This window comes from Ambystoma mexicanum, chromosome 9 (assembly GCF_040938575.1).
Source record: "Ambystoma mexicanum isolate Mex_15411 chromosome 9, UKY_AmexF1_1, whole genome shotgun sequence".
Lineage (NCBI taxonomy): Eukaryota > Metazoa > Chordata > Amphibia > Caudata > Ambystomatidae > Ambystoma > Ambystoma mexicanum.
This window is the reverse complement of record NC_090931.1, coordinates 1,025,829,839-1,025,854,104: the sequence shown is the minus strand read 5'-3', so window position 1 is coordinate 1,025,854,104 and position 24,266 is coordinate 1,025,829,839. Positions and strand designations below refer to the sequence as shown.

The 24,266-nt window shown below is 41.5% G+C and overlaps 1 protein-coding gene across 7 annotated transcripts in view; it reads right to left on the bottom strand.

Moving 5' to 3' along the window:
• Nucleotides 1-24,266, bottom strand: part of LOC138488904 (sodium channel protein type 2 subunit alpha-like) — a 1,014,718-nt gene that overhangs the window by 191,726 nt on the left and 798,726 nt on the right. For all 7 annotated transcript variants that reach the window (XM_069616299.1, XM_069616302.1, XM_069616297.1 and 4 more), the window contains exons 22-24: nt 21,816-22,097; nt 16,048-16,101; nt 9,875-10,012 (exon numbers count right to left, since the gene is read on the bottom strand). In XM_069616299.1, the coding sequence (XP_069472400.1) occupies nt 9,875-10,012; nt 16,048-16,101; nt 21,816-22,097 (474 nt within the window). The remainder of the gene's footprint in view (nt 1-9,874; nt 10,013-16,047; nt 16,102-21,815; nt 22,098-24,266) is intronic.

The following is a 24,266-nucleotide window of genomic DNA, read 5'->3' as shown; positions in this document are numbered from 1 at the left end:
TCGCCGGCTTGCTTGTCGGTCACTGCGAGCCCTGCTCGCACTTCGTGTGCTTCTCTGCATTTTCCTGACTGTAGTTAGAGGGATATGCCTGACCTTCCCAATACTCTGCAGGCATCTTCCTCGGCCCAGTACTAGAGTGGCTAAATGAGTCACTAGTGTCACTAGTGTTCACATCTTCCTTGTCCCAGTATTGCCATAGGTAAAATGTGGGAAAGTGAGGGGAGATGTTTTACAATAGCCCATAAAGGCCAGTGGAGGGTCAGGTTGGTTTTCAGGAGAAAAGGGGGATACCATGTCTTGCCTACTTCACCCTTAACCCTTCTCTTCTTCATCCACTTTCTGGTGCTCCTAGATCGGTAATATCTCCTGGTGTTTTCTTGGTCAGTGGGACGGGGAGAGCAATACCCCATTACTGCATCTGTGATAGAGGGTCGTTCCTCAAATGGAAATGTGGAATAATGTGTCTCACCTGAAGACATCTCATCCCCAATCCCCAAGGACCCCTTACCCAGGTGATCCTACCTTGCTTCTCCAACCCCAGGGTCAGGATCCAAAAGTGATGGCCTTTCCCTGGCCACCCGAGAAGAGGATCCAAGGGGAGTAGATGTGAGGATGGCCTCAGGTTTCTCACATTTGTTACCACATAAATTTAATTTGCACGTGATCAATATGGAGATTTTGATCAAAGGTTTTGGCTATTGAAAGCTGGCAGACTTTCCCTTACACTGGACGACACTCTGGTCATTTATTATACGAGTTTAAAGACACACTTAACAAGATTAGAGCTGTACAAAGTTATCAGATGCCTGGCTAACCAATAGGGTGAAGACTTGAAACCTAAATACAAAATCTAATGTAATTCAAAGAAGCGATGCAACCATTTACACATCTCTTTTCTGTACATCCCCTCACCTCGAAACCTATTCAACTCGTATTTACTTTCTTCACAACAGAAGACTGATCCTCCGTTTTGATGCTACATTAGATAACCTATCACTTTTCCTAATTGAGGCAAACCTTGCACACAATAAGGAGGTATGGTTGCATAATTCTTGCAACATATTTAAAAATATTCACTACCACTCTACACATTACATTGAACATGGATACCAAAGTCAACATGACATATATAGATAAGAATCATACTGTTTATAACAATACCAAAATGATATGTTATTGAACGTCCATACTTTTACCTATAAGCATTTGAGGTCAATGGTTTATTTTCCTTTTCACTATTGTTTTAATTTACATTTTTTTTAGAATTTGATAATTCTAATAAAACTGTTTCTTTTGAAAACTTGTTAATACACACCAGACTCATCTGAGCTTGAAACATACGAATTCACGTTAAAATATATCCTTTGGACATATGATCAAGTGTATTTCACATGAATAGGAAAACCAATTAGAAAAACACTGTATTTCAAATAATCTAATTTCAAAGAAAGAAAATATTAGGGCAAGTGCCACACACTGATGGCTTTATTACAGAAAACATACAATTGCCAATAAATACTAATGAGGGTACCAAAAACAGTTTTAATAGTATACTTCAGTGTCAGAAGCTCACATGTGACTAGAGACGGCGTCAGGGCCTTTCAACACTTTCAGTTTAAAGGGTCCTGGAGCCTCAGGGAGACCCAAGCAACTGCCCCCAGGGTGCATTCAGCAGTTTTATAACACAGCAGTATATTCCATTTTATATTAGATTTGTTCTGGGGCTTAAAATGTGCGCTTTGCGGCACTCACATTACAAGCTGCGTTTGCTTGAGCCCTTGTGGTTGTCACTTCCCTCGGGGTATATAAAAGTGTTATAACCTTTGTTTCCTTTTAGCAATGGTTCCTCCACATCAGCTACTTGCTGCCCAAGAAGGATGTATACCTTTTCCGTGGGCATTTAGTGTTTCAGCTCACTGCTGGCTGTCCATCTCATGACAATCAGTGGCTATCAACCTCGGCTGTATTTCTTTGTATTGATTATACTGTTTGCACCACACAGGTTCCTCTGACTGTTTTCCGCTCTGAGCAAGTGGGGCCTCTAACCATCATGTTGAAATGGGCCCCCACACATCTTCAGCCGGGTCTGCATGTGACCTTTAAAAAAACAAATACATCTTCCATCATCATGTGTGTGGACTGTCCACACACATGCCATGTTCTTCTCGTGTCAGCAAATAGTTCTTCAAGCTACTTTTATTTTCACAACTGCTAAAAGTTGGTCATATTTTGGCCATTAAACACAGACATTACCTGGCTGTACCCCATAATAAGGATTGATGCCAGTAATAAAGTTCTGTCAAATGCACTTTGCAATAGGTGGTTTTAACGGTGGAGGGTTTCTTCACCTTCAATACTGGAAATGCCTGTAAAGTTGGCAGTAAATGAAAGTTACTACCAGAGGTATTCATATTGCTCTATCTGTAACATGGCCATACCTCTGTTTGCCACTCGGTGCTACATGAGGGGTGCGATGTTCAGTTAAAGTACCTTTGTTCTGTGCTGCCCGAGCAAGTACTGCATACAAGCCCCACTCCACCACAGCAGAGTCTATCAGAACTAAGCTAGCAGGTGCCAATCAACTGCAGCACTGCTTCTTTGTACGGAAGATGGCAGACCTGAAGTCGCCTGCATAGAGAAGGCACTGCAACCTAAGCCTACCTGGTCCTTTCAAAACATGCACATTTTTAAGAGGCTTTAAATCTGATGGGCAAAGTGATGGGAATGAGGTGGACTGCTGACATCTAGCATTCTCAAAACAGGGACTGATGCTATTGAGAGCCCGGGGAGCAATGCATAGGACATCAAAACAAAGCCTTGGAGAAACAGCAGCCAATGGGGCTCTGCCAGAACACAAGAAATATGTTGTCGTGAGTTGGTGCCCTCGGCATGTTGGGTGGCTGGATTTTACATCACTGGAATTGTCTTCAAAGGTAGAGGCAACACATTTGTGAGACGAATCATCTCATTGTTAGAAAAGTGGAGCACCTGTGTTAAGGCGTACCAGGATCACTGCAGCACCGGGATCCATTCAGCTCAAATGACGTTGTTGAGGAAGATTACATTAAAAGAAAATGCTAAATGGTATGATCCATTTATAGGAAAAGCATCAGCAAATTAGTATTTTTATGATAGAAAATAAAATGATTGATATGACCTTTGTGTTGTGTTGGTCCTGACACTGAGCTGACTAGGAATAAACAAAAGAGCCAAACGTGTTTATCAGGGTAAAACAAGGTTTACGCAGATATTTATATATAACTAAGGTGGGTGGCTCAATAAAAATCAACAAAGGAATAAAATACAAATTGGGACAGAAAATGAACAACCAGCTTCGAGTGCTATCTTGACCATTTAAAACCAAAGCTCTTGCGATCTCTCTACATGAAATTCAGAATTGGTATTTTACCGCTGGTCTCTATGAAGAACAAATGAAATAATGCAAATAATATTAAGTGCGGAAATAGCACCGGGCAGGCTGACAATGTGGTCCACTTTATGTTAACATGCATTCTCTTCCTAAACTTGAGAATAAAATGTCTGAGTCCTAGATTCCAGGAATTAGATGGACATTACAAGCCATTGGTCGCAAAACCCATCGATGAACTGATTGTTTGCTCAGTGGCCACATTTCCATATAGAGCTTGGATGAGGAGGACATCTATGTTGAAGCTTGCAAGGTGATCTGATGGTGATAAATGGGACTGCAGTGACTACACCAGTGCTGCTATTTATTAGTTTGCTTAACTGTCTCCGTTAGCGAGTATTCTATGTATTAGTGATTGATTTGATGTATTTATGCGGTAACTTGCTAGGCTTTTGCTTCTTGTCTTTTTTGTACTCTTCGGCATGTTGTGTACGTGACTTGTCTTTATGAATTGTCGACCTAATGATGTTCTGTCAATTTAAGGGCAATACAATTGAACTGAATAAAATACAGCACACATTTCAGGATGACTCCCCCTCTTAGAGATGAGGCATCCTGAGTATTTTCCTGTCCTCTTAGGTTGCCACCGTTCTAGCGGAATACACAATGAGTCGTCGTTCTCAGGGTTTTAAGTGTTCCTGCACTTCTTTGATGATGGTGGAATGTTGGAATGGCACACGTCTGCGTCTTGTCCTCGCTTTGTTGGATCCTGTCCTCAAAGAGTCAGGAAATGTCTGGACGTGTGCCCACATTCCAGACCATCTGATTCTCTTTCATCAGCTCCGAGTCTGGAGCTTAGCATTAGTGAAAAAGAGCATGGCTTTGAAAAGGTGCTTGGTACCACTCTCTGAGTTGGCAAAATAGGTCTACCTTCTCTACGGTGAACCACATTCATATTCGAATAGGGTTTACTCCTTCCACCTCCTATCTATGCTCTTCTTACCTCCCTGCCTCCATCCAATACATTTCATCCGTCGCAACCTCTTGTACCACCTTCTCAACATTTCACAACAGTCTCATTCCTAGGGCCCCAGGGGGTATTCTCCCTAAACCTCTGCTCTGTCTTCCTTCCCGTGTCCACCTTATCTGTTCCCCTTCTCACTGAGGTGCCTGTAATCTTCTTAAATCTTCCTTCTTCTCAAAATGCTCCATTATTCTGCCTCCTTCGTACTCCTCTTTCCTGCCTTTATTCTCCTCCTCCACACTATTCCCCAAGTCCTCAAAATTCCATCCTGACTTCTCTTTCAATTCTCCTCCTTCCAAAATCCTCCTCACTCATCCTCCACTTCTCCACCTTAATACTCCAACAATACTCTTTCTCACTCATTCTTTAATCCTCCTCCCCAACTCCTTCAATCCTTCTCCTCACTCCTCCTCTAACCACCTTTCATCCTCCTTCAATGATCCTCCTTGCTCTGTCCGTATATACCTCAGCTCTCTTTCCTCTATCACCTTAAAACTACACCTGTCTGTGAAGGCTGATTACTTTTATACCGTTAAGCACCACCCCCTGGATCCTTCGCTGCATATCCACAGTCACCATTGGCTGAGCTCAGGCATTGTTGCTGGCTTGTCTATCTGTTAATCATAGATGACATCTGTTTGGTTTATGACCAAGGTCATAAATATCTCATCCCCCATCTTTGCTGGTTCATCACTACTTTCAGTGTTGCTGTGATGCTGCCTAGAGACCCGCTGGTGTGTGTGCATGTATGCTATTATGTGCAAGCACCTGCCAACATGGGTGGCTGCTTCCACAGCTCTGCCTCTCAGCTGTTCTGTACTGCATTATATTTGCGGGCTCTGCAAAACTGCAGTAAAGTAAAGCAAGGACCTTGTAACAAGTGACGTCTCCTGCTGAATCAGCCTAAGCCTTTTCACACTTTGCAAGGGCTCTGACGTGGTTAAGGCAGCATTTACACAGTGTACAGCTCTATTATTACATATTTGTACCAACGAGGAAAACACATGCACAAAAGTGTGGCTGGGCCCCTGAACCTTTTCATGGCTCCAGTGCTCCAGGGAATCCCAGCACACCTCTTCTGGGCCCAAAATCACTCAGTGAGTGATGGCACCGATCCCATAACCTTCCAGACATCCATGACCCTTTGCAATGAATCGGACAGAATGAGCATCAACTTTGTTAGCAAAATCTTTGTCAATTATTACTTCAATAATGTCCAGGGAAACAAGAGCAAAAGAATTGACAAAACTGGCATGAAGTGCAGAGACAACAGTATGAGTGCACACTGGGTCCGAGAGGTCTGTCCTCTGACTTGTTCCCTAGCTGACCCGTGCTGAGAGGAAGAGGAGTTTCCACATAAAAGAACTGGGTGGCACCTAGCACTATCATGAAGTGCGGAGACAAGTGCTGTTTGACTGCACACTGGGTCCGAGAAAACTGCTACCTGACGTGTTCCTTAGCTGTCCCATGCTGAGAGAAAGAGGAGGAATTTCTACATAACAGAACCGAGCACCGCGTATTGCCGGTGCGAAGTGCAGAGACAGGAGCAGTTTGACTCCATTCGACGAAGGACACCAAGTTGCATGGAGTGTTCCGACAAACAAACTTAAGACTGGCTTCTAAACCCTTCAAGAGTACAGTTGTTTAAATCAGCTATACTGTTATACCATGAGTGGATGAAATCCTAGAGTTAGGAATACACTCCACTAAGGTAAGTGCCTCTCTGTGACTCTTCCTGCATTCAGAACATCTCATAGAAGAATCAGCTGAGTATCCGAGGGGAGAGAACTGGAAAGATCTAACTTAGGCCCAGGGTCCTAATTGTCCTTTAGTGGTGAAGACAGCCCATATAAACCTAGAAGTGAGGTCTCATTCAGTAGTATTGATGGAAATTAAGACAATTGTAAACAATTTGACTAACCAACCTGTTCATTATGAGCAAGGAAATTAGTTCTCGGGAAATAAGACTGACAACAACTTGCCTGAACCTTCCTGTTCGGTTACTCATCTCCCTTCTGATAAGGGTTTTAGCCAACAACATATCCTGGTTTCTCAGAAAGCAAAAAAAAGAAAAGAAAAATGGCCTACCTTATAACCAATCTGGATCTAGAAAATTCTTAATTAATATTTTATGTGCTTCTCAGTTCCTAGTCATTCGAGATTGCAATTCTGTTTCCAATAATTGCTTGGAAAAAAGAAGTGGTGTTTATTCCAGATACACTTGTTTGATATTTTGGTATGAAATCATAACCGAGTAATGCGGTGGAAATCGACGAGAAAGTTGTGGTTGGTTCATTGGGCACAGAAGAGAGAGTTGCGTAGCACAGTCAGATTAAACAGAAATATAAAAACGGGCACATATTGCATAAAATACAAAAATATATAGAGGTCACTCAAAAGATGATGAATTTATTAATCCACAATGACAATATGGGAATTTAGTGAGTACCGAATGGACATGAAAAAACACAAATTACCAGTCAAGCCAACTATATTCTGGAATCCACCTTGGCTCTGCACTTGCATAACCTCTATGCCAGAGTTGATGGCCTGCCTAATGCTACTGTTGTGATATCCTCAGTCCCTTGGGTATTGAAATTTGACTTAAAGATTTGGAGTTAGCCTTAATGAGACTAAATAATTCAAGAGCATGTGGTCCCGACAGTGTTTCCCACATGGTTCTAAATGAAAATGCAAACCTGTGGGCAAAGATCTTGCTAATCCTGTTTACTCAGGTTGCTATCGACCAGATAATCTCAGTCTCTTGGCCTAAGGCAATTATTGTACCTATTTTCAAAAAGGGTGATAGAATGTCCCCCGCAAGCTATGGCCCAAAAGATTTGATCAAATGGATACAAAAAAACAAAGAGGCTGAGTATTCACCAAACAGGTTTCCATAGGGGTACGGGAACCACATTAAATGGCCTAGTTTACACCTTATGCCAATATAGCGAAGGGGCAGCCTCTCTATTGGGGCAGTCTGAACTTGTCCATCGCGCTTCATAAGGTGGACAGAGGTCATCTTTGGTCAAAGTTTTCGAACTGGGATAGCCCGCTGGGTCATTTAAATATGCTACTGCTTTTCCACTCTGATAATGGCCCTGTATAGTGTTTCAACTGACCTGCCACTTCCTAGACAACAGACGCGCCCCGCTGCTCTGCGCGTCTCAATGCTACCTTTCCGAAGTTCCGGCAAGTGTGTGTCTAACTTCCCTTACTCCTGTGCTACTCCGTTGTTTAGCGGTTTCCAATTCCATCCTGGTAATATTCGGTTCTGCCGTGCTTACCGCTTGTGGAATTGTTCTTACTGCCTTCTCCTCTGCACTTGCCCAGATCCGTCCTGCACTCGTACTCTGTCTTCGGTACGGTACAAGCCTTCTGATTCCTTCCTGGTTCCCAAACACTTCCCGGACTCAGTTCTATACCTTCCTGATCCTCCCTGGGAAACTGAAATCCTGCATCGCTACGAGACTGGTACCCTACCTGCACACTGGCGACAGAGGACGCTCGCCCATGTCTGTACAAGTCCCGAACCATCAGAAAGAAGGAGAAACCTCCGAAGAACAAGAGTTCAAAGGATAAACAGGTGAGATTTGAGGCGAAGTGTGACACAGTTAGGGAATTATGCCACTGAAAATATTTCAGAGATCATCCAACTAAATCACATATTTAGATGTTCAAGAAGAAGAAGTATAAACATTTTAGGTGGTATGTAAATGGCAATGGAATTGGAGATCTCGGTCATTTTGTTTATTTGGGGTTTATCTTCGCTAATAAGAACCAAGTGGGCCTTATTAATGGAAAAATGAGGTCCAGGATTATTTCATTACTCAAATGAGGATCATCCAGGCCAAGTACTGCTGTTACTCTCTGAGGCCCTTAACAGAATTTTATAAAGCCAAAGTGACACAGACCATCCCCAATGGCTTGGAGCTGTTATTGATTAAAAACAGGAATTGGCTCAATGTATTTGAAGGTAAAATTTGGCATGCCGTTTTGGGACTTCCCCCAACATTAACATCATGGTGGTACATGTAGAAATTCAATAAAATACTTCTCTATACAAAGGTTAATGAGTTGGGGGGAATCTCTTTTCTCTAAGTTACGGAAAGTCTTCCGTTTAGGTAGCAATTTCACCGGAATCAGTTTATGAGGACTTGTGAAAGCTTTTTAATAGAAGTGGGTATTGACCTAGATCCCCCCTCGCTAATGAGGAAGAAGCTAAGAGAGTGGGATCCTATTGAAAACAGAGAAAGTCTAACAAATTCGAAACTCTATAAAGAATATATTGATACTTTTCAAGGTCTCCAATGGCATATGTATTTAAATCCTCTTCCTGTAATCGAAGAATGTGGTTCCTAAGATTGAGATGTAATTGTCTCCATACTATTGAGGTGGTTGGACCTCGATTAGGACTACCTGTTGGTAGGCATACAGATAGACATTGAAAAACAGATACATTGGAAACACTTTGCCATATTATCCTGGAATGTCCCTATTTATTACAGAGAAGATTGGTTTACTTTAAAAAAAAAAAATCATTCATACTTTGTCTGCAATCCGGATGAATGGCAATCAGCTATCCTTTACAATGCAGTATTTGCATTTTGAACGAAGATCTTGCCTATACTAGGGCACATCGCAAGACTTGCAGACTTTTTTTATTAAGCCAACAGGACTGATTTTGCTCAAACAAGGAATTATGTTCTGTATTTTGCTCAACTGGACTTTATCCAATGTTCGGGTCCTCTGGCAATGCATCTTGTATTGATTATACATCTTTAGATCCTTTATTGAGCATACTGGGCTAATTCTCCCAGACAAGAACTGTGTTCTGTTTTCTGCGCGATTGCACTTTAAAAATGTTATGGATTTGATTGGTCTTTTGGCAACATATTTTACTGATTACATATCTTGGTATATGCGCCATTGAATTTTTAGATGGAATGTAAACGGGAGTTTTAGCAGAGACTGCTTTAGTTCCTTATCTCAATTTTATTTTTGAGTATACTGTGTATTCTTCTCTTTCTATCATAGTGAGAGATATGACTTCTTACCTCGTGTGTTTTTTTATTGAAGAATCCTCCTCTTTGCTCTCTATAAGTAACTCCAACAAAAAATTGGTTTTATATTGAGTGTTTTGTATTTACTGTTTTTAAGAATTATGATAGAATCATGTTATTAGGATTTATATCTGTATTGTTTAAATGTGCTTTCATAAAATGCTACTCATGTGTTAATCTATATTGTGCAATATTTTAGAATGAATTAATTAATGTGCTAGGAAAAGTTTCTTAATTACGAAAGGTTTTATTTGTAAACCATAACACAATAAAATAAAATTAAAATATAAAATAAACCAGCGAATGATTCACCATATGCTGGATGCTGATAAACTAGCACTGGTTACCTACTTAAACATAGAAGACACCAAACACAACATTTCCACAGTATGTTCTTACTGTTACACATTAAATACTTATCTTCTTTTTTTGCTGGTTGAAGTTGTCGATGATGACACCAATAAAGAGGTTCAGTGTAAAGAAAGACCCAAAGATGATGAATATAACAAAGTATAAATACATGTAAAGGTTGTCCTCATATTTAGGCTGGTCTTCCACCTGAAAAGAACACATAGTGGTCAGAGTTAGGGATTTATTTGACAACATCAGGCTGCTTGTAGGAGCTGAATTAAAGAGCACAGTTTAAGCATACACATGTAATTTACAGCCATATGACACACACATCAATACACATTTTGCAATGTTGGATTATAGAGTATGTAAAGTATGTGTATTCAATTCATAATCTACCAATTCCACTTAAAGATATGGCTAGTGCCCAGATTGTGTTCTGGTATTCATTATATTTAAGATCAGCGTAATAGAAAATAGCTCGTGGAAATATATTTCAGATTGGAGATATACTAATGTAAACATGTTTTGCTATCTTATTTCTTTTACGCCTGTGTGTGTCTGTTCTGACTAAGCCTGCATAAAGAAATCTTCTCTTGACTGCAGTTAGATGGCTTAAAGTTTGGAAGTTTAGCCGAATCTCTACTAAGGTAGAGTGTGGGTGAACATTGGGGATTTGCAAGAGTGACATGGGATATTATTGCTCTCGCTCTAGTTCTCAGAGAATAAGGTCTGCATATCAGGATGCACCTGGTACTCCATGAGCATCTCCCAATATATACATTGCACATGTGAAAAGGCATCTGAACATGCAGTTGGAATTTTGTGCATTTATCCATTTACAAATTGCTTGCTTTGACCCAGCACACACAAGTGTGAATAATCCTTGGCAACCCGAAGACGCTTGTACATAAGCATTAGTAACTGGCAAGCTTTTCATGAATGACAAAGGGTGAACTAGCAGGGAACAGTATACTATAATAACCGAACTTTACCTTTGTGAAAAGGAGTTGTTAGATAGGGTACTTTGGCCACAAGACATGTTATCTCATCGCAAAGGTCTAATGAATTAATCTCCTCTAAAGATGACATTTAGAACTGTTCTAGTGGAGGTGGAGGTGAATTAGCAAAATAGCACCTTCTATAAATTTGTCTTTTTGCTTACACACTTCTGATAACACGTCTTTAGTGCGCCAGATTATAAAACATACAACAAACTGATTAACAAATAAAACCTAACTTGCCTCTGTATTTACAAATGCAATGCAGCAATAAAGATGCCAGCTGCAAGAAGGCAATCCATAAGGAAAGAGGAGGAGTAGGTTAGGGATGGTTAAGCCCCACAGGCCCTATATAACTGAGTTGCAAGTACAATGTGTGCCCGAGCTCTTCTGGGAATTGGCCCCCAGGATTTTAATCATAAAGCTTTCATAGCTAAAGGTAGGCTGGAAGGAAGCTCAGGTTAAAACTTTAAGTATAAGTCAAGGATGCAAACTAATCATACGTGTATCTATTTAATAGATGATAAAGTACTGACTACCCAGAGGTAAAAAAAAAACGCTCTGAAGGTTATGAAGTCAATCAGATGGATTCCAGGGGCCTGTGGGCAGATGTAGTTCAATTAGTCAGATGTTCACAGAAAATATAGGTTTTTAGGTTTTTAATTGTTTCTTAAATATATAAAAATGATGTTCAAACTTCAGTTGGAGAGGTAAATTGTTCCATATTTGAGCTTTCTGTACAGCCAGGCTCTTAACAATGACTGTGTTGAGGTTAAAGTGGGGAACTAAAAGTAATGCTTGGGAGGAAGACACAATTTAACCGAAGTATACTTAAGACTGGAGACAGTATTACTAGATTCCTTAGCCTTCCCCATCAGATCACTCAAAAACCTCCTTTTTTAAATTATATTATATATAAATGACTCCATGATTAATGTTAGACTGGCTGCTGCCCAGAAAACAGATATAAACATCTATATTAATTAATTTGATCGAGCCATAGGACCTCATTCCGATTTTGCCGCTATTCGCACAGTAATTCTATGGAAATACTACTAAATTTGGTTACAGATACTGCCACTCTATTGACGAAAATACAGCCATATAACAAGTCCATAGGACTCCAGTGGTGATTTGGCAAATGTACTACAAGTGGTAATTCCTTTGACGGTAAATCTGATACTTTTTGTCCTTTAAGTGTAAGATTTACCTCCAGTGTGTTGCAAGATGTAAATCCTCCACTCCAAATAAAAACTGTTTTCGGTGGAGCGATGCAACTGTCTGTTATTCCATTACTGACAAAATGAGGTGGTAACACAGTTTCCATCATTTTTTTCCTGCACCGCCAAACTTCCAATGAAGCCTATTATCTTTTTTTTTACTGAATGGTGGTTAAACTATGTGACCTGCCCCACTCAGATACTTCTAACCGCACGAGGCTATCGCCTCCTATTAGTCTATCATCCTAACAAAGTAGCCGGAAAATATCTTTAAGCATGGAATTAAGCAGCTTCTTTTTGAAAATGTTACCATTTAACACCTGTGAAATGATTTTGAAAAATTCTGATGCCTTGTGCTTCTTCAAATTACTGTATCTTCCCCCCAAATTCTGTTCCAATGAACTTTAATTCACCAATGAACAACACGGTTTCCACAAAGCCTATTTTTGTGCAAGGAGGGTGAATAAAGTCTGGTAGTTCAACGTCCTGAAGACGGTGGACAGGTCCAGGAGGAAGGAACCCCATGATCTAGTGAGCATCATCAATGAACTGGATGGTGGCTACTTTGGTGCCTTAATTAAGACAGAACATAGATTGATAGTCCTGAAGCAATGCTGACTAGTTGATTTGTTTGTGAAGTTGATGCGCCACCATGCTCACAATAATTTTACCAATGAATGGGAGCCTGATGATTGGTCAGTAGTTGGTGAGGTTGTCTGGGCCCAGAGTGGGTTATTTTAAGGAGTAGGAAGATCATCCCTGTTTTGAAGCTGCTTGAGAAAATGCCCTGGTTGAGAGGGGCTTTAAAAATCTGAAGAGGTAGGATAAGAGCATGACCCTGGATCTTTTTAGCATGGTAGGACATAGGAGGCCATTGGTGTAGGTGTTTGGCTTTGATGATGCAAGCATTTTGGTGAGATCCTTGTAAGTGAGGGACTTAAACCCTCCCTAGAGTGGGAACAGTTGGTAGGCTAGATAATGGGAGCACAGATGATGTGTAGGCATTGATGTGATGTCTAATTGTGTCGGTATTGCTAAGGAAGAAAACATTAATGGCATTGCATTTCTCTATGGATGCTGGTATTTCTGTGGCTGGTAAACTGCAAACAACTAAGTTCAACCGCCACCCCACCTCTTCTTAAGACACCCTGCTTACATTTACACAATCCAGCTACTTTTCTGCCTGATTGCCAACACTGCTTTTCTGACTTCAATTCTTGAAAATGTAGTAACTATTCAACTTCAGGCTTTTGTGGAGTCATCAGAATGCCTATGTGACAAACAGTTGGGTTTTAGACTTGACAGGGGCAAATATACCTCAATACTTGTGAGGGAGGAGTTATCGAATGTTTTATGTATATTCTGTCAGGACTATATTTCCGTTATATGCCAGGTAATGGTTTTAAATTTGGATAAGTACATTGCCTGCAGGTTTTTTATTAGCAATGGTAAGGAACTTTGGCTTTTGATATGTATGCTTCTTCGGTTTTATAAACTAATGGCTCAAATAAAATAAATAAATGATGATTATTAAGGCACGCAGATCAATATAAGACCATCCTAACCATGCTGGATCTTTCATGCACCTTCAGTACCCTGGACCACCAGATGATTATCCACTGATTACATTTGGTGGATAGGTTGTCGTTAATGGCTAGTTTGAGCCAGTTCTGGCCAACTGCATGAATTCCATTTGTTTGGAGGGACTGGACCTGAGGCCTCTGCATCCAAGATAAGCTTTGGAGTCCCCCGTGGAAAGGCATTGTTCCTTATTTTGTTTAATATTTAAGTCCTGCGGATATCTTCGGGCATATCACTCCACTATATGGGCTGATGGTTCCCAACTCTATTTTAAGCACACTGAAGACATAACATTTGGCAATTAAAAAATGATGCGATATTCTTTGCCGTAAAGCTTAAACAGCAATGAAACAGAATTGGCCCTCACGAGTACTTACTCAACTACATTTAATGTGTCAACTCAGCTGTCTTCATCATCAAATTCTCAACCATTCTAGCACAAGTAAAGACTGGGAGTCTTTTTTGATCAACACCCAAATATGACTTTCCAAGTCATCTTGGTTGTAATCCCAGCTAATGACTACATGTTTTTAGGTAGATGTATTGCTGTAAGGCTTGTTGGGGTTGTGGTGCATGGGGGCCTATGCGGACAGAGCCACCAGTATGGGGCCAACAAACCCTGCAGATGCAGAGCTCTGAGGCCCTGGACTACGTTGACCAGAATTCCTGGTGGCAGTGTATACACCACCAGGAAGCCCATTTAAGACCTTCCCCTGTCGGGTGCTGGCTATTATCTCACGGGCAGAGTTGGTGTACAGCTATGGAATTCCAGAGCAGTTCCTCCCGCTCAGTTTCCACCGCTTCAGATTCCAGGAAGCCGGGGTGAAATCCCTGTTCTCTCCGTTCATGTAAAGAAATCCAGACCTGAAGTCCTGAATGGTGCGTGCAGCAGAGCGGGAAGACACACAGAAGCTTGGGTCACTGTCTACACTACTACACCCAGGGAACTCCTGTGAGGGTTCCTGGGCCAAATCTAAGTTACCATAAGAAATGATGTGCTAATAACCATAACAAGTGCTATGTTACAGCTGAACTCTATGAAGCAATAACAGAGTGAATGTGCTTATAAATCATGTGTTACAGTATAACATTCAACTCTGTGAAGTGAAGCCATAACAGAGTGAAGTATATGAGCTGAGTTAGCAGGAAGCATTTGTGTGGATGCTACACATTTTGTAAGTGCAAGTTGATTCAGTCGGCATTACGTCTGTGTTTGCTTTTGGTCAATGCTAGTTGCACACGTTTACGTTGGCAAAGGCTATGTTATGCTCTTGTCAAGTTTATGTGATGCTTTTGTCACGGCCAGCTGACTAACTCAGCATTTATGTGTGAGTCTGCTTGCCAAGTCAAAAACAAGGTATCATGTTCCCAAACATCTATGTCAAGCCATGAGGTATGGTTATAGGTGTTCCATGTGTTGGTCCATGTGAGTACAGCCGTCTGTTGGGCATGCTGGTGTCATGATGGGTGCTAAAGGGAATTAGACTGAGTTAGGAGGAATCAGAAGTTCAGGACAGGAGGCAAGTACCACAAATAAGAGTGGTCATTGGGTTGCAAACCACCAAGCACACTATACAGTGTTTTCCTTTGCTTCCTGCCTTCTCATCCATAGCTGTATCCCTAACCCTCTTTCCAGGGTTCCTACTTCCCTTAACTTCCCATTCGGATTCCGTGGTTAGGGAGGGGGCGTGGATATCCTCCCACATCCTAGGCATGACAACTGCGCTTGCCTTGCAGATGCCATATTCATAGCAAACCCCAGTTGGTGACAAGAGGGATTTTGGAAATCTGTTTCTATGTGAACCCCTAAAAACATGTGCACAACATGCAAGTAGTTAAAAATCCATGTTGCTCACATCAGCACTATTTCAACTGCTGGGGCTCATGCCAATCGCTTGTTATGCAAGATACACTGACTTCCTGTGCCAGCAAGATTTATGTTTAATGTCTCTCTATTAACCCATCAGGTCCTTTACCAAAATGTACCGAAATATCTTGTTCTTCGATTCTACAGATAACAGTCTGTTAACCCCTTAAGTGCTAAAGGTGTGTATGTTCGTCCTGAGTTTCCATGGGAAATCTTTGTATGCTCCGCCCACACCTGCATTTAAGTAAGAATATGTTGTGAACGTAGCTTTTAAGGAATTCAAAAAAGCGGCTAACAAGTCATGCAAAGTGGTAGATGCCCTTCAATATGAGCCCTGATGGTTACATTTAGAAAACACAATTGATTAACCGTGCAAAAAAGGTGATGGATTGTACAAATTAATTTAAAAACAAAAGAACAATATGGAAGACCGACTAACGGAAGCTGCAATTGCAGCAGCTGCTCAGCACTGCAGTGCACCTGTTTACAAAGAAGTACATCTATTCATTTACTTTCATGGCAGCATTTCAGTAGATGAATGAATTATGATCATCCCAGTCTCATGCCTCTTACCCTCCGCGAATCAACAGCTGCATACATGATTTCCATCCATCCTTTAAACGTGGCCTGCAAAACAAAATGCACATTCTGCTATTGTTTCACCATACGCCATACAGTCGAACTTGATTAATACAATCACATTAACATATTACTATGTACCTCTTCGCAAAACCAGTATCCAAGAGAATGCGGAATTGGATAAAGGTAACATGCACATTTTGCGTGAGATTTACAAATCACACCTTCATGGATGAGTATTGGGATATTTTACATCATGTCACTGGTTATCATCAGGATTTCAAGGTGTAACTAATCGGCCCTTATTCTGCCCTCATACCTTTCCCTCTTGCAGGTCCTGCATTCTCTGTCCTTTGTCTCCCTTTGCTTTTGTGCAGACTGGCAAGTAATCTCAAAGTGATGCTCGGCCTGCAGCCCCAAAGACACAGGAGTGGGCCCCTGGCTGCTTTGGGTCTTCCTCAATAGTAGCCGGCCCCAAAAATACAGTGCCTGACTCTACAAAGATAAACCAACACCATAACTCCTTTTTAGTAGAAATAAAACATAACTAATTGTGACACACATGTTCTCCACCACCTCTACCGTATGGCCAGGGATGTTGCTAGGTCTGGAAAAGATCAAGGGCTATGCTAATGTCGGGTCTTGTGGGACTCGGGGCTAGCTAGCCTTTTGGTTGTAGCCCCTGAGCTTCTATCCGGGTCTACAACCAAAAGATGCGGGCCTATAGCCCCTCCAGCCCCCCCCTAGGGACCGCTCTACGTACAGCCATCCTTGCAAACTGTAACATTTGTGAGGCAGCCTGTTGCCCCTCCCCTGCGGCCTCGGTCCGAACTCTGTAAATAAAATGAATAAATAAAGCAAATGACTGATCATTTGCCAGCATCATCAACACAGCTAGTGCTCAGCTGACGTCTGACAGCTCACACCTAAGCACCTACTGTTTAGACCTGTGTTTGCGCTTAAGGTTGCAGGTTCAAGACCAAGAAGACCCCACTCATTGGTTTTCTCCTTCTGGTGTCACTGTGTTGAATACCACTAGATTAAGTAATAGCAACACAAGTGCTTTTGAGCGGCCGAGCGAGAGTGTGTAAGTAGGCGATATATTAATACAGAGAGTTTTGTAAATGTAGTCTATTTTCAGAAAGCTCACCCACCGAAATGCATTTACACTGTGAGGAATTTGCGATATGGCAAAGGTGTAGAAGCCCTGGCTTTTTTGATTTTCATTAGTTAATAAAATTATACGAGTAATTCCATCTCTAAAAGGGAATTCTACTGATCAGATTCCCCTTTCACAAACTCCATGGCAAAAGCGTAGTGCGTAGTGTGCACCTGTGCCCTGCTGCATCAGTATCCTGATCCGCAGAGCCTGCTCTACCAGGGGCACAGAGCAGGTTCCGAGGTCACAGATGTCCTCTTGGCAGCTGCAGTGACAGCCAAGTCTATGCAGCACAGAGGTTGCATTTTAGGAATGCCCCCCTGTTGCAAAAACTATATAACTATTAGAATGTTGTCCTGGTGGCAAATTAAACTGTAATTCTAAGCCATACCTGAGTTTAGGGTATGGTGGCCGCCATCTCACATAGTTATCCAAGCCACACCAAATTCATATCACACATGTGTCAGCCATGTAGGCCCAGTTCAGCTGTGGAAGGGTTATATGTATTCCCCCAGACATGCAGACAGGGTGCCGCCGTACTGTCAGGAAGCAGTGTGGGGGATTGCCTCTATTTGTTCCTTTTACAGGGCGAGTAAACCACTTTCCCCGGATTCCATCATCTTGTTTCTGTCTACCTCTGCCTCTCCTTCCTGCCTCGTCCACTCTAGCACAAAGCTCTTTGTGTGAGATGTCAGAAGGGCAAATTCCACTACTTTCAAGAAAAGGGATTGGACCCCTAAAGAAGGCTAGGTTTATTCCAACCACCTGTGGACTTTTACCTTTAAATGAAAGGGTCTCACACTACTTCTTTGAATCATCTTTTGGATTTCAACCCTTGAAGATTTCTCTGGACCCTGTAAGGAGAGCAGTTCTTTCCAAAGTCCTCCAGTTGTGAGGTGGACAGGTGGTTCAAGGCACAGTCAAGCTGCATCCCCTAACCATCCCAGCGACCATTGGGGGTGAACCTGCGGTTGGAACACGACCTAGGTCTCTGACATCCACAGTGGTACCCAGGACCTCATTGTGTTGAATAACCCCTGCATCCTCCCTCATGTTTGGGAGCCTGAGAAGGACTCATCTTGTCTCTGAGTCCCTGGAGTGGGACTCAGATCAATCTGAGGAATGACACTCTGATGGGGCAAGACCCGCCTCTCTGCCAGACACAGCGGTACCCAGGACCTCACCATGTTGACGGACCCCTGCTGTTGTGTTCCAGCTCCCCCGTGTGTGGGAGCATGAGCAAATGACTAATTTTGTCCCTGAGCCCCTGAATTGGGACTCACAGCAGACAGTCAAGACAGCCGGGATCCTAGAGTTTTTTCTGTTGAACTACTTGGAGCTGTTTTCAAGAACCTTTCAACACTTCCGAACCTCCAAGTACCTTTGGTGATGCCTTTTGCACTCACCTGATCTTTAAATTGCTCGCACACCACTGAGAAGTATGATTCGGTGCTGCAGGGCCAAGAACTGAAAAAAGGCACTATTGACTGCTAACAGCACCACCTTCATCCATTTATTATTATTATTATTATTATTATTATGGGCCCTAGACACTGGTTAGGTCACTTTTATCCCTGTTGCACCCAAGAACATATCCTTTAAAAAAACATGTTGTTGATTACTTGCCTTTCACCTCTAATTCATTACCCAGAGTTCTGCATCTTGTTATCTTTCCTTATGCTATGTTTTCCCTCAGGGGTGGGTAGTGTGTTTCTAGTTAGTTGTTATTGTATATGGTGTTTAATTAAAGTGTATATATTTTTTATAGAACCTTGATTGGACATTCCTTTATTTTGGACTGTTATACTTCTTGGGTTGCTACTGAACTACATTCACACCCCTCTTAGCCTTCCCTCGGCGCACGTTACCACAAAAGACAAAGGATGTATACCTCTTAATTGTGCCTGTTTCACCTTTATGATTGCATTGGCTCTTGGTTTGTAGAGGTGTGAGGGCAGAGTAGGTGCTTTAGCCTCTGCTCATCCTTGTACTCCTGCAGGGCAGAAGTCAATTCATTACAGACACATTTTCCAATTCAGACATTATCATTGTGAGTGAGGGGTGTGTCAGCAAGAACATTAATGTATTATGTTGACACACACACACGCCTTTTTAGCAAGGGACGTAGACACACTCTTTTCTTTGGCAGTCCTTCTATGTGTAGAGGCAGTCCCAATGGTGATTGTGGAGGGGAATATGCCTTAAGTTTGGAAACAGGGCTACAATCACAAACTGCCTGCACTAGCAGTGGCATCGCTATCTGCACGCGTCAATGCTAATGCGGAATATATGTGGTGATCTGGACTATAGACTCTTTGGCAGTGAAAACATAAGAACGTTCCGAGCAATTCGTAAACCTTGCCTTTATTTTCTGCCTGGCCATGAGCATTAGTGTTACCAATGGACTGCATGAGGAGTGGCGCATGAGAAAGATTCGGGACATGTATGTGAGAGTGGCCAGCCAACAGAAGCAGACACTGTGCCTTTTATCAGTTACGCCTTTAGGCACACAACGGTTGCCATGTCATCTGAAATGGCAGGTGTCCACATATTTCATGGGATCATCAATGGCTATGTTTCACTAACGCCAAAGGTTATAAACTTTCATTCTGTGTGTGAGACTCTTGATTCGATATGCAGGCAGGCTTTCTATATTACTTGGGAAATCATATGCAGCGAATTATCAAAGGAATGGTACAGGAACCTAAGACATCAATTATGTGTTTCACAGGCATGCAGATGTTTATTAAGACAGAGTTTCCATGCACATTAGGCTATTTAGTGTGCTGAAAATTGAAGTGGCACCATGGAAATGGAAGAGCGGTTCTGCATGGAGCCCTGCTTTCCATTTCCCTTGTGGCCATCTTGGGGTGAGGGTTTGCGTGAATCAACAGGTCGCTGTGAGTATGCAACCCATTGATTCAACCAAATAACATTGCTACTAGCAGCCCAAGAAGTTAACCCGGGGTGCTAATAGCAATAATAACTAGTTTCTCAATCTGTACTGGGTGGAAATGGCCCAGGATGTTCTAGCCAATTAGCTTGGGCCCCACCCAGGCCTTTACCACCTGATACAATTCGGGGACCTGGTTAACATCAGCCTTGTAATGAGCATTAGCTTCAAAAGCAGCAATACAATATATCAAAAGACAATATAAGGCCATTCATGTAAAATTAAACAATAAATACATTGAAAATAAATGAAAATGTGTAAACAACCAACAGATGTTAGTGAACTACGTCAAAATAAGGCAAGGCAGATCAATGTTATGATGCATGTCATGCATAACCGTCTTTTTAATAGCTGGCGGACCTCACATTGAGGCAGCAGAATTTTCATCTAACTATCTCACTTGTTGGGATTGATTGGTAAATTTGAGGGGTGGCACAGATTAAGTAGTTCTGAGGTGGCCATGAAGGTCAGAGTTAGATAAGAATGAAAACCTGTCCACAGGAATATCCGTGGTGTCACAGTCAGCTGAGTGTGTGTACACACAGCTGATGGGAAGTGTGCACCTTGGCTGAATCTCTATTCAGTAGTATAGATGTGCAGGCAGATATGCCTAAGGGCTTCCCACTGCAAATATTCGTTTGCTGGCATGGGGGGTGGCGGCATAGAAGGGTCGAGTTCCAGGGTCCAATGAGCAAAAGGAAGAAGCAAATTAGCTCACGGTCTGACCACCATTATGGAATAGATTCTTATCTACATAGAGCGGCCGTGGTGTGGACCCCAATGAACACTCCCAGTGGACTTTAACCCCACTTCAAACTTGTGTTCTTGATTAGCCTTGTCTTTATATGTTGCTTAATGACAGTAAATGATTGAGCCGGTGAAGAGGCTATCATATTTTTCTGTCAGCATAGAAGTTTGTGTGGCGATTTAGGATGATCGTCCTTCTTCCAGAGAGGCCAATGAATAACAATATTACACATTCCGGATACATTGTGAACATGACACAAAGTAGATATCTAAGGAAGTCAAGTTACATTTTTTCTCTGGAGGAAAAGTAGACTTTTTTGTAAACTATTTGAATGTTGAAAAGCAGTGAACAGTACAGGGAATTCATGGAGCGACTCACTAACATGTTGTTTATCTGTACATTCCAAATCAAGAAACAGCATCAATAGACACAGCAACCCAGTAACAAATTGTGGAATTTTGATGCTGGATCAGGGTAGAAAGAAAGGCTGATGCATTAAATGATGAATTGGAGTGTTTGATTCCACCAAAGGTAGATTAATACATGTAAGCAAAACCCATTTAGTGAAATCCCTCCATTGGTAAAACCATGCAGTTTATGTCAAACAAAGCCTTTTTCAATCAGCTTTTCCCATTTAAAAGTGATTTTGTATATCAGTCCCAGGGAATAGAAATCATGCATTAGGAGCACAATAACCAAAGGTTTCATGCCGCAGAAGTCATATTTTCCAACTCAATTTACAGGGATTAGAGATTATAATGAGTGAATCATTTATTAGTGTTGTTCACTCACTGAAACAGACATGTTAAGCTGTAAACACATGATGAATTAAGAGAGAGCAAATTACGAAATAAGAACAGACTGAAACAGAGCAAGTAGCGTTTTAAACTGTGACAACTTACCACTTGGAGAAGTGCAAGGTATCCGAATCCTACGTTATCGAAGTTCACTTTGACATTTTTCCATCGGGCCGATTTATTTTGTTGCATCAGTGCTTCACATTCAGTTTTATTGTTGACTTCGGTTTCTGTGAACATCACATCTGTTGTGGTGTTCACACAATAATAGTACTTGCCAGAAAACATGTTTACTCCCATGATACTGAAAATTAGCCAAAATATGAGACACACCAGAAGCACGTTCATAATGGATGGGATGGCTCCTACCAGGGCATTTACAACCACCTAATGCAAAACATGGCAGAAGAAGTATATGAGACGGCAGTCAAGTAGGAAAAAGTGACAATATTTCATCAACAACAAGTACCATTCATGCTAAATGCAGGTGGACAACTATCACAATCTACCCACTTAAAGGATTAGAGCAAAGCACAAATGGGATGAACTAACACAAATTATGGGATGACGAAAATATCTAAATGGAAAAAATGAGGGAAATTTAAAGTAAAAGAACAAAAGAAAACCTTGTATAATGTAGTCAGACTGTACAATGGGTGGACTATAAAAAATAGATACCTGTTGATATATAAATATAAATTAAAACAATTTGACAATTGCAGGGCATAACTTGCAAAGAATGGTTCATGACAGTGGATTGACTGATCAAATGATGGCTGCCAAGAGAAGAGAAAATACAGATACTTAATTCTTTGGGTTTTACTTTTAACTGAAGCAACTAGCATACTTAACATATATTTAACCTAGCTCAAGAAGACATTGCTGCTATACTGATTGTACCTAATCCCTCTCAGTGGAAATAGATACAGTTGTCGTAGGACATAATTCAGTGATGATTTCTCTCCTTTCTTTGCAACAAATTGCCTTCATATTGGACTTTCAGACTTTGCAGAGGTATTTTCAAATGCATTTCTTGCTCTCTACAAATACATGTTGATGTGGAGGAAAAGGGTGGCAGGTGAGCATATCAGTGGCAAGGTATGTAGTTTCTGTGTGATTTGCTGAAGGGAGGAAGGGACAATGGAAGATGGAAGTGGGCATTCTTTTATCCTTAGGGATGTTGGAAATCTGTCCCTCACCTTCTCAGCATTGTGATTTTTCGCTTGTTTGTCACCTTGCTTTTGATCTCGGGAAGACTAATGTGTTTTTGTTTTAAACATATACCTTATCCTCGAAACGGTTACTCACGCGATAAAGTTTCACATTTCTATATCTAAAAGTAAAGATAGGGCACAATACATTTAGTTTGGATCTTCTGGACCAGTTTCGATGGTGTACACTACACATACATCTGTTTAAGTAAAGGAAAAACAGGGTGGCTACTTATATTTTCAAAAACATAGGTGATCAAATTTCATTGATGAAAAAACTGCAATTGTCATTTAAAGAAAATTTTTCTTAAATGGAGTTGTGATCTTTTTAAGACATATATGTTTCCCCAGACATTGTCTGATATGTGTATTCGGTTTGGCTATGAACTTATGCAGTACCACCGGGGCTGTGCCTTGTAATTGTCCACATACGGGCATACTTTTACTATTCCCTGAGCCTTGCTGAGCAGACACCTGCTGTTAAAGAATGGGGGTTCCCTGCGTTCTGGAGCACATAAGGAATTGGGAGAAACCTGGATTTCAAACACAGATGAGAATTGCGATGGAGTAAGGACACATTTTCCTCACCAAACTTCACATTTTCTAATGGAGCAAGCAGACCAGAGGAAGTAATATAGAAGTAATATAAAATCTCTCCGAAACAGAAAGCGAGAGGCATCTTTTAAGTTCATTGGATGCCCCCTTGCTTACACAGTTAGTTTCTTCCATTGGCATTTGCAACCGAGGGACTGGAGAACTGCAGTAATCTCCTATCATGATTCAATTTCAGAATGCCAATTGAAGATCACAAACCTTAAGCCTTTACAAGGTGCAGGCAAACTCTGCAGAACACAAGCCTTTCTTTCAAAGGGTACTGTTCAGTGCTAAAGAAAACTTCCCAGACTGGTTGTGATACACCTTACACAACATTGTGAACATTGTGACTGTAAGGAGAATTGAACAGATATGTCTAGGGAGATACTTCTCCCTAGAGTACCTGAGATGCAGTGCCTGTCAATTGTGGTTCCAAATCCTCTTAAGAGAGAGTAGGAATATTTATCAGATCAGGTTAAGAGGGTCCGAGGAGGGTCTGCTGCAAAGCTCCAAAACACCCAGAGAAATCCCTTGGGGTGCTCTGCCAGGAACACCAAGGCTCCACCAAGGTGGCATGAATTGCTGTAAAAGACCTTGTTAACTGGCAACACTGTCTTTATTTCTAATGGCAAAATGTGTCATATCGTAGAAAATATGGTGGCTCATAGTTCACCACCATGTTCCTTTTCCATTCAAGATCAAAGTCATAATCATATTTATTATGAAAGCATATCCATGTTATGTGTTTGGC